Below are 10500 nucleotides of genomic sequence, written 5' to 3' on the forward strand. Positions count from 1 at the left end.
TAAGTACGTGGGCAGGCGCCATTCTACCTAGAGAAGGTGCTGGAGGATTGAGGAAAAAGGCAGATTGCAACATCTCAAGGTTTTCTTTGTGGAGGAAGTTCACTAAACTTCTGATCAAAAAGGGCCTTTTCCAGGTCCATTTTAGATAACACTTAGTGAAATCTTTCATGTCAATGACCACTGATATATTCCCCGTCACTGAGAAGTATACAAAGCTGTGTTACAAACAAGCCATTTGGCCAACCATGTATCTTAGCCAAAAAGACTCAGGTGAAAGAGAGAAATTAAGCTGTAAGAACTAAAATTAAACTCTGACTCCAGCTCTGGTCCTGCCTTTTAGGCTCTTCCTGGTTCCTTCCATGTTCTGTTCTCATCATGACACTAATAAGAGCAGGGAGCCTAGTAAGAATTTGTGAACACAAAATCTTTTTCAGCTTGTCTGTATAAGGTAGCTTTAAAATGTGAACACTTAGAGGCAAGAGATGGGATCTATTTCACCATTAAATATTTAATGTTTTGCTGCTGAATCAGTAAGCAATCGTGAGCATCCAGAACAATACAATTCCTACCCTTCGGTGGCCCGTTCTATGCTCAGCCCTTTGTTCCATCATCTGTCCAGAAAACCCGTTGGTATCATGTGCATGATGTGTCTAGAGAGAGAGTCTCTGGAATTCAGACTTCTCAGTCTGCAGACTCCTGCTCCACCCTAGGGTGAAAGTTCATGCTCATACTTAACTTGGCTTCAAAGAACTGATTAGTTCACGCTTGGCAAGTGATGAAAATCATTATTACAGAACATGACAGTAGGAACTCTAAGGCATGGGACTTTGTAAAGAAAAACAGTGACACTCACATTTTTATATAAATTATCGTTTATTTCTGTAGCATACAAAAGGTATAAATACAATTTCTGTAAAACCAATCACCTGCACACTCGAGCAGAAAGCACATGAAGCTGGAGTATATCTCTCTCCAAGCCAGAGAGAGTAGGAGGAAGCAGGATCAAGTCCAGTCGCCCCACTGTAGGCTCCCCTTCTCCAGACGCTGCCATATACTGCAACTGGAGATAAGTTAACAGCTTTCTGTTTTCAACAAGGGTGGCTTTTAGACAGTACATCAGGACGGTGGGTAGGGAGGTCTGAAGGGCCTTAGGGCACTTCTGTAGATGAGGCACTTGATGGGAAGCATGCCTGAGATGGAAACCAATCATGCCAAAACAAAGCAGACAGGGTCTTTACATCTTCCAGTTCCCTCTCCTTCACATGGCTATTTGACGTGGAGCAAGGAGCAGCAGGCAGCAGGGAAGAAAAGGAAGCCCACAGAAGGGAAATATTATGGAGCGATAGCCACTGATTCCTTGCCCCATGCTGGCAAACAGCTCAGTGCAAAAGGCTTGGGACCTGAACAATGCTGAATGTAGAGTTGACAAAGTTTTTGGATTCTCAAGATTCAGATGCACTCTGGGACTGGTGAGCAGGTATAAGGGTCGGATGATTTGTTGGAAGGTGCTAATAATCTGAAAGACTCAGCAAAAATCTTAGGATCTGTGAGAAAAAGTGGCAGGAGTAAAGTTTGCATCAATGAACTTCAGAGAGCTGGTAAAGTTTATGTCAAGAAGAAGGGCCCAAAGCTCTGCCCAATAAGCTCAAGAGTTAGCTAGCTGCTCCTCACCAAAGCCTCTCCTGCCACCTCTCTGCTTTTGATAAAGACAATGACAAATTTCTACATATAATGTTCTCTTGTGTCTTACGCTGTCTACAGGTGTCTGTGTCCACCTATCCTAACGGCTCCATAGTACTATAGCTGTGGGAGGCACTCCTGGGTTGAAAATGAAGGCAACTGTCATATTACTCTCAGTTTTTACTGGACTAAGAAGTCACCTCTAGAGTTTATGCCTTAAAAGCCTAAACTGAAATTAAGACAATTATATAAAATTCTCACAAATTTGGCCATAGCCACTTTGACTGAGATTGGTGCCAGCCAACCTGCTCTGAGGGAAGAAAGGGAAGAAAGGGACTGTGACATCAGTACCTTCCCAGCAGCCCCAGGGGGAAAACAAGCTGGGTCTGGGAAACAAATACCACACTTTCTGTGATAAAGAAAATACAATTCTGGATTTGTTTCTGAGCGAGCATAAGTTCTTCTTTTAGGGTGGGTAAAGTGGCTGACGTTGCCTTCTCCCATGGGAAAGTTGGGTGAACGGCAGTGCTAAGTCATGTGTGTGGACTCAAATGATCACTGACTTTGGGTTTTCCCAGTCCTAATGGTAGATGATACTTTAGAAACCATTGCCACCAACACAAGGTAAAGGCTACATAACAGTGGATGTAGCACAAGAACCTCTTCAGATCCACTCCGTAGGACTGCTGTTTCCTAGATAGATCCATTTTTCACTCATATGATCTCACAACCACAAGCACCACGGGACATTTTGGAAGATGTCCAAGCCCGTAGATGATATGGATATACCTGAAGCGGGTGTTGGCAAACTACAGCCCACAGGCCAAATCTGGCCTGCTGCCTGTTTTTGTAAATAAAATTTTACTGGACCACAGCCACACTCAGTCGTTTATGAACTGCCTATGGCTGCTTTTACACTACAAAGGCAAAGTTAAGCGGTTTTGAGAGACAATATGGCCTGCAAAGCCTAAAATATTTACTATCCGGCCCTTTGCAGGAAAGTTTGCCAACCCTTGCCCTGGAGAATAAAGGCAATTTAGGGAATTGTCCCTCTCTAGAAAACACAGGGAAGTCTGACTCTTAAGGCATAGCATCTGTGGGCAATAACCTCAGGAGTCACCACTGTGCTCTGGATGAACCTTCTCTGTGCTGTGAACAATCTCTCACCCATGCTGAAATGTGATCCCTGACCAAGTCTAAAAAATCCAGAGAAGGAGTGTGGGTGTGTGTACACACATTCGAAAGGGACAGACTGTTGCTCTTCATATCTTGGGGCAAGGGAGGTAACTATCTGCTTCTGAAAGCTCTGTAGTGAGAAAGTCCAGCTCTGTGCCTGCTTTTTCTCTCATTCACATGCTAGCTTACTGTCAAAGCTAGAAAGCCCGATGGCGAAGGCCTGCAGTGCACACAGCGGGTAGTTGTAGTCCAGTGTGAACACGTCGTCTGCTACACGTCCAAACTGCATGACTATATAGTCAGCTGTAAACGGAAAGAAATCAGGACATTAGAAGATAATGTGCTTGTAGTGGGGAGAAGCCTATTTAAGATACAGAAAAATCCTCCAGGTCTCTTGAAAGTTAAAATAAGAAACTTTTAGAAGGATGGAAAGAGGTATTACCAGGAGTGCCTGCTAATCAAGAGCCAAGTTTCTATTACTATTCCTCTCAACTACAGAGAAAAGGGAGGCTATTCCTGACTAGCATGTACAGGCAAGAGGAGAAAAAAAGTCAAGAGTAGCTTACTGGGAACAGTACAAGCTCTGTGGGCTAGAGTTACCAAGGAACCTTCATTGAGGGTTGTTTGTGTTTGCTTCCCTGAACAGCCTTACCTAAGACTTCTCTGATTTGCCATAGTAAATCTCTCCTACTCCCCTCCCTCAACACAGTGGTTTAGAAGTTTTCTTCTAAAACTGTAGTTTTGCCTTTCCAAAGAAATAATCTGTCTTAAATAATTCTCTCCTGAATATAATCTCCCATATGAATTACAGAAAATGTTCATTTCCCCATCATGTAAAAACATCTTTCTCCTATTCCCATCCAGCCCTTTCTGTGGCTTACGGTCATTTTCATGGACAATCTGAAAGTTCTTCACGGATGCCTGAGTGACCCGGCCATGGAAGTTCAGGACATAGGACTGGGTGTCGTCATTCCAGACTGGGGCCTTGTTGTGCAGTTCAATCAAGTTCTCCATTGTCTTATTTTGCCATTTGGAAATTAAGCTCTCATGGTCCTGCTCAGAGGGAAAATCATTACTTTGAACTGAGAAACATAAGAACTCATTCAGTCTCAACTGTGAGGCGGAAGGTAGAGTAGGGGAATCTTTTCTTCACTTCAGAAAGGGTAAATTAAAGCAAAAGCAAAGAAAGCCACAAATTAAACCAGATTTTTTTATTCTTATCCAATATTCAGCATTTCTCTTTGCAGACTAAGTGATTTTGAATGAGCAACTTTTTAGCAACTACTCTGAAATGACACTTATCCTGAGGTTCTAGAGTAATGGCTCTCCTAAAGAAGATTATGAACCATATTTGAGCTTGGGATTCAAGAAGAAGCAACATATATATATATATATTTGTTTTTTTTTTTCCTAATTGATCTCTTCTGTATTGTATTCTTGTCTTTTAAAGTCCATTTGCTGATCAAATATGTTCTTACTTACATTTCGTGGCCGAAATGGTATCCGTTCATGATTCATATTCATCCCTGGAATAATCACAGACATTTTCCTAGGCCCCTTAAAGCCAAGTACATTTGTTTCCTAGAAAATAAGAAAATTATGCAGAACTTGGAAACAGAAAGTAAAAAGAGACCACCTTCTTAACATGAGACTTTCTTGGACATGTAAAATGTTGACAATGTCAAGAGCACCAATAACTACTATATTATATTACTGTAGTTAAATAAAGAGAAAGAGAGAGAATCAAAAACAGAAAAGTGATACTATATCTGCTTTTAAACCTAATCTGAACACCTGAATTTAAAACATATTCTACTGGCTTGAAACTTTACTCTTACTCTTTAGCCTTAAGTGAAATTTGAGATAACTGCATAATGAGCAAACTGTCCAACTTTGTCATCACCAACAAATATTTATTTCCCAATGTAGGTATGACATTATATGATACACAGTGAAAATTAGTTTAAATTAAATAGGGCCTGTACTAGGAGGTAAAAAACTCAAATGCCTGTTAAGCCAGGCAGATTATGTAAATATAAATAAGCACATTAAATAGATACTCATTAAATAGGTTTGCTCTCTCTCTCTCTCTAAATGTGTGTGCATATAGTATGTATGTGTGTGGGTATGTGGAAAAATATATACATAATGCATAGGTTATAAGACTTAAGTAATTCTGAGGCTAGAGAGGACAAATACTATATGTTATAAGCTGTTAAGTCAAACTGTTCTCAGACACTTATATAAAATCTCATGGGAATCAAATGATGAGAATAATTTCAATTTAGGGTTAAGTTGAAACTTTGGGATGAAAGCAACAACTAAGTTGGGTTAATTCCTTCTTGCCTTCTTTCACTCAACAACTATTTGAATGCCTACTGTGCACCAGTCCCTGTGCTAGTGTGGATACAGCAGAGAATAAGAGTTCACAGTTTCTGGTAGAGATGGTCCACCTTCAACATGTAGTAACACTATGCGGGTTACCAGAGGAAGCACAGAGTGCCATGGTGACATATGCAAAGGAATGTCAACCACATCTAGTGGTCGGGATGTGATTCTTTGATGGAATCAGTAGGAATTGATTAAACAAAGGGAAGGAAGGGGAAAAAGGAAGGCTCTCAGGTGAGGACAGATTAGTGTGGCTGGAGCAAAGGAACTACAGGAGGGCTAGTGTGGCTAGAATGACAGGAATGGGAGGGGGAGTCTGAAAGGAAAGGCTACCGCATTTAGAACTTTATTCTGTAGGCGGTGGGTACCAATTAAAAAATTTGAAGCAGAAGAACACCAGGATCCACTGTAGCTATGTTTTAGGAAGATTTATCTGACAACAGTATAGAACAGACTAGACAGGAAAAGACTAAAAGCAAAGAGACCAGTTTCTAATTTATTGTAACCTCTGGCCAATGGGTAAGAGGTAATGAAGGACTGACTTAATACAGTGACATCAGGAAAAGAGAAGAGGGGATAAACTAAAGGAAGTAATATAACAAAATTAAAAAATAACTGAACCTGGCAGTTCATGAGCTATAAATAATTAAAACAAATATATGGAGAAATGATACCAGCAACAGAAAAGAGGGATCATAGAAATAGAAATAGGCTTGGGAGGGAAGATTATGAGCTCAGCTTTGGTTACATTAAGCTTGAAGTACCAGTATGATGTCCAGGAGACAAAGGAAAAGAGTAAGCGATGAGGATGGCACTTACATAACAGATGGCTGCCAGCTCCTGCCGGGTGTGGGCCTTCTCTACCAGGCCCTGGGCCTTGGTTGGGCTGACTCCATGGTCATAAACTGTAAACTTGGTCCCCATGAGGTTGGATCTAAAATCAGGAGAGAAGGTCACCAGGATGATCTCTACTTCTCTTACACAAACACAATCTAGGAGAGGTAAGTAACAGAATAGCGGTCTATTTTGCCTATTCTCTAAATGTCTAAATGGTCATCACCACTTTTTCAAAGATCTATCATTAAAACAAGGAAGGGACTTAAGAGAATTGTTTTTGAAGATTACAATATCATTACATGCTCACTGTAAAAAGGACTGTTCTGAAACTAGATTTTTTTAATTTAAAATAATGAGATATTTTCTTAATACATGAAGAGCTACCTCATTTTTTTAGCTGTTGCATAATTTCCACAGAATGGAAGAACTATATTTTATTTAGCCATTCTTTCAACAAATATTTGTTCAGCACCTACTATATGCTAGCTATCAGTCTAGGCATTAAGGATACAATGGTGAACAAGACAGACTGAGTCTCTCCCCTCCTGGAACTGCTAATAGGGAAAGGCAGACAATACACACAAAAAATAGCACAATGGCAAGTGATAAGTGATGGGGAAAAAATTAAGTAAAGGACTAGAGAGTGATGTACTGTGCTATTTTAGATAGTCAGAGAAGGCCTCTCTAAGGAAGTGACATTTGAGCAAAGGCCTGAATGAGATGAGAGAGTTAGCCAAGGGAAATGTAGAGGAAGAATGTTCCAGGCAGAGGAAACAGTAGAAAGGTCCTAAGGCAAGAATGAGCTTAGCATATTCAGGAAATTCTAAGAAAGCCTGAATGGCTGGAGCAGAGTGTGTGTGGGGCTAGGGGAGGTAGCGCGGTGGGAGGATGAAATTGGGTAGCCAGGACACAGGTCATTTAAGGGCACTGTTTAAGGGCACTGTAAACCATGGTAAGGACTTTGGATTTTATTGTAAGAGCAATGGAGAGGCAGGCATTAGAGGGTTTTAAGAAACAGCACGATGTGATCTGATTTATGTTTTAGCTGTTGTATGGAAAATAGAAAGGCAAGAGTGGAAGTGGAGAGGAGAGTTAAAAAGTAAGGTATTGTGTGGCCTGTACTAAAGTGGACAGTGGAGGCAGCAAGAAGTGGTTGGATTTTTGATAGATTTGGAAGGTACAGTGGACAACACTTGCTGATGGACTGGATGTGGGAGTGAGAGAAAAAGAGAAGCTGAGGATGACTCCTAGGTTTTTGTTTGAACAACTGATGAATGGTGGTACCATTTACTGGATGAGGAAGATAGGAGACAAGGTTTTGGGGATGGAAATCAAAAGAAATTATGTTCTAGACATGTTAGGTTTGCAAAATCTTTTAGACATCAAAGTAGAGATGCCAAGTAAGATGAGTGGATGAATTTTAAGCTCAGGGGAGAAAGTTCAAGGTTGATATGTAAATATGGAAATTATTAATAAATAGATGATGGCGGTTAATAGTATGTAGTGAATAAGATCACTTTAGAGGAGGAAGGAGAGAGGGAGGAGGAGGGAAGAAGGAGTCTGAGGAAGGTTCCTAGAACACTCCAACATTTAGCAGTCAGGAAGAAGGTCCAAGAGAGAACTGAAACAGAACAGCTTGTCAGATAGCAAGAAAATAAAATTGAAAAAAAAAAAAAAAAATGTCATTCCAGATGTTGAGTGAAGAAAATTCTTCCACTAAATGTCAAGTCAGATGAGGATTGAGAATGGACCACTGAATCTGGCAATATGGAGGTCACTGGTGACACTGACAAGAGGTTTCAGTTGAACAGTGAGGAAGAAATCTGATTGAAGTTGGTTAAGAAAGAATAAGGGACACCACCTCAACTAAGCTGTCAAAATGAACATCAATACCACGTACCTCCTGATAGGATGCACTGAGAAGGGCACAAGGTCACGTATATGGTATTCTTGCCAAAAATTTAATCATGAGAAAGCATCAGACAAACCAAAACTCAGGGACAGTCTACAAAATAGCTGGCCAATACTCTTCAAAAGTGCCAAGGTTATGAAAGACAAAAAAGACTGAGGGATTGTCCCAAACTGAATGAGACTAAGAAGACCATAACTAAATGTAATGTGGCATCCTGGATTGGATCACTGACCAGAAACAAGATCATCAGTGGGACAACTGGTGAAATTTGAACAGGGTGTTAATAGTACTGTATCAAAGTTAATCTCCTAGTTTTGATAATAGTACTATGGTTGCTGTTGTTGTTGTGTGCTGTCGAGTCAATTTTGACTAATAGCAACACTAGATGACAGAGTAGAACTGCCTCGTAGGGTTTTGTAGACTGTAATCTGTATGGGAGCAGACTGCCAGGTCTTTTCTCCCATGGAGCCACTGGTGGATTGGAACCATACACCTTTCAGTTAGAAGCTGAGTGCTTAACCATTGTCCCACCAGGGCTCCTTGTACTATGGTTAGGTAAGATGTTAGTATTTAGGGAAATTGGCTGAAGGCTATATAGGAATTCTGTACTATGTTTGTAACTTTGTAAGTTCGAAATTATTTCAAGATAAAAAGTTAAAAAAAAAAAGGTTGAGGAAGGAAGAGATGGACAGTATTAAATAACTCAAGATTTACAACAAAGAGGAAAAGATAAATGAGTGACAGAAGGGAAAGTGGAATCAAAGGAGGGTTTTTTGTGTGTGTGTGTGAGATATAGCATGTCTGCAAATCAATTTAGTTAAAAAGGAAAACCTGACATACTGGAGATAAAGGAGAAAATTATAGGAGCAGTCTTTGAACAGGTAGAGTGAGTGGAATCTGTTAAGGGTTTGGCCTGATATAGCAGTAGCAGGAATATTTTATCATTGTGACAGTAGAGAAGGCAAAGCATACAGATATAGATGCAGTTAGGTTGGCAGAAAATGAAGAAGTTTCCTTCTGATTACTTCTGCTTCTCAATGAGAAGCGTGACTATCACCTGTGAGTAAGTTGGGAGGAGGGGAAAAGGGAAGTTTGAGAAGAGAGGTGTGAAATAATCACATCAGATTGGGAGAAACAACTGCTTAGACAGTACAGCAGGTCCCACTGAATTTGTGGTAATATATTTTTTTAAAATTGTACTTTATTTACTTATCGTTGTAGTTTAAATGAAGTTTACATTTTAAGTTAGTCTCCCATTCAAAAATTTATACATACACTGTTATGTGACCCCAGTTGCTCTCCCCATACTGTGACAGCACACTCCTCCTTTCCACCTGATTCCCCATGTCCATTCAACCAGTTCCTAACCCTCTCTGCCTTCCCATCTCACCTCCAGTTAGAAGCTGCCCATTTAGTCTCTTGTATCTACTTTTTATTGTACTTTCGATAAAGGTTTACAGAACAAATAGGTTCTCGTTAAACAGCTAGTACACATTGTCTTATGACAATGGTTAACAACCCCACAACATGTCAACACTGTCCCTTCTCAACACTGGGTTCCCTATTACCAGCTTTCCTGTCTCCTCCTGCCTTATAGTCCTTGTCCCTGGACTGTTGTGCCCCATTAGTCTCGTTTTCTTTTATGGGGCTGTCTAATCTTTGGCTGAACAGTGAACCTCAGGAGTGACTTCATTACTGAGCTAAAAGGGTGTCCGGGGGTCATACTCTAAGGGTTTCTCCAGTCTCTGTCAGGCCAGTATGTCCGGTCTTTTTTTGTGAGTTAGAATTTTGTCCTACATTTTTGTCTAGCTCTGTCCGGGACCCTCTGTTGTGATCGCGGTCAGTCAGTGGTGGTAGCTGGGCACCATCTAGTTGTACTGGACTCATGTGGTAATATATTTTCAATGAGATAAATCATCCTGGTTGTATTTTCCTCCAGCTATGTTCAGCAACCACCACCTATGTGTCAATTTGTTGTACTGTGGTGGCTTGCATGTTGCTGTGATTCTGGAAGCTGTGACACTGGTATTTCAAATACCAAAACGGTCACCCATGGTGAACAGGTTTCAGTGGAGCTGCCAGATTAAGACAGACTAGGAAGAAAGGCCTAGCGATCTACTTCTGAAAATTAGCTAATGAAAACCCTATGGATCACAACAGAATACTGTCCGATACAGTGCTAGAAGATGAGCCCTCTAGGTAGAAAAGCACTCAAAATACACAGCAGTTGCAACAATGGACTTGAGCATGCCAACCATCATGAAGATGGCGAAGGACCAGGCAAAGTTTCGTTCTGTTGTACATGGGGGTCACCACGATTCGCAGATGATCTGACGGCAACTAACAACATGTTCAGGAAAGCATGGAATAAGTGGAGAGTTTGAGTTTTTTGTTTCTGTTTTTTTTTTTTAATATTTTATTGTACTTCAGGTGAAGGCTTACAGAACAGATAGTTTCTCATGTAACAGTAACACACATGCTGTTTTATGACATTGGTTAACAACCCC

At 40.6% G+C, this 10500-nt stretch overlaps 1 protein-coding gene across 4 annotated transcripts in view; it reads right to left on the reverse strand.

Annotated features, from left to right (window-relative positions):
- Window positions 1–880: 880 nt before the first annotated feature.
- TULP3 (TUB like protein 3) overlaps window positions 881–10500 on the reverse strand; it is a 96460-nt gene continuing 86840 nt past the window's right edge. For all 4 annotated transcript variants that reach the window (XM_023735678.1, XM_012556939.2, XM_023735679.1 and 1 more), the window contains 4 exons: window positions 6064–6178; window positions 4339–4437; window positions 3738–3909; window positions 881–3159 (listed from right to left, as the gene is read on the reverse strand). In XM_023735678.1, coding sequence (XP_023591446.1) covers window positions 3026–3159; window positions 3738–3909; window positions 4339–4437; window positions 6064–6178 — 520 coding nt within the window. In that variant the 3' untranslated portion in view covers window positions 881–3025. The remainder of the gene's footprint in view (window positions 3160–3737; window positions 3910–4338; window positions 4438–6063; window positions 6179–10500) is intronic.

This window comes from Trichechus manatus, unplaced genomic scaffold (assembly GCF_000243295.1).
Source record: "Trichechus manatus latirostris isolate Lorelei unplaced genomic scaffold, TriManLat1.0 scaffold00081, whole genome shotgun sequence".
Classification (NCBI taxonomy): domain Eukaryota; kingdom Metazoa; phylum Chordata; class Mammalia; order Sirenia; family Trichechidae; genus Trichechus; species Trichechus manatus.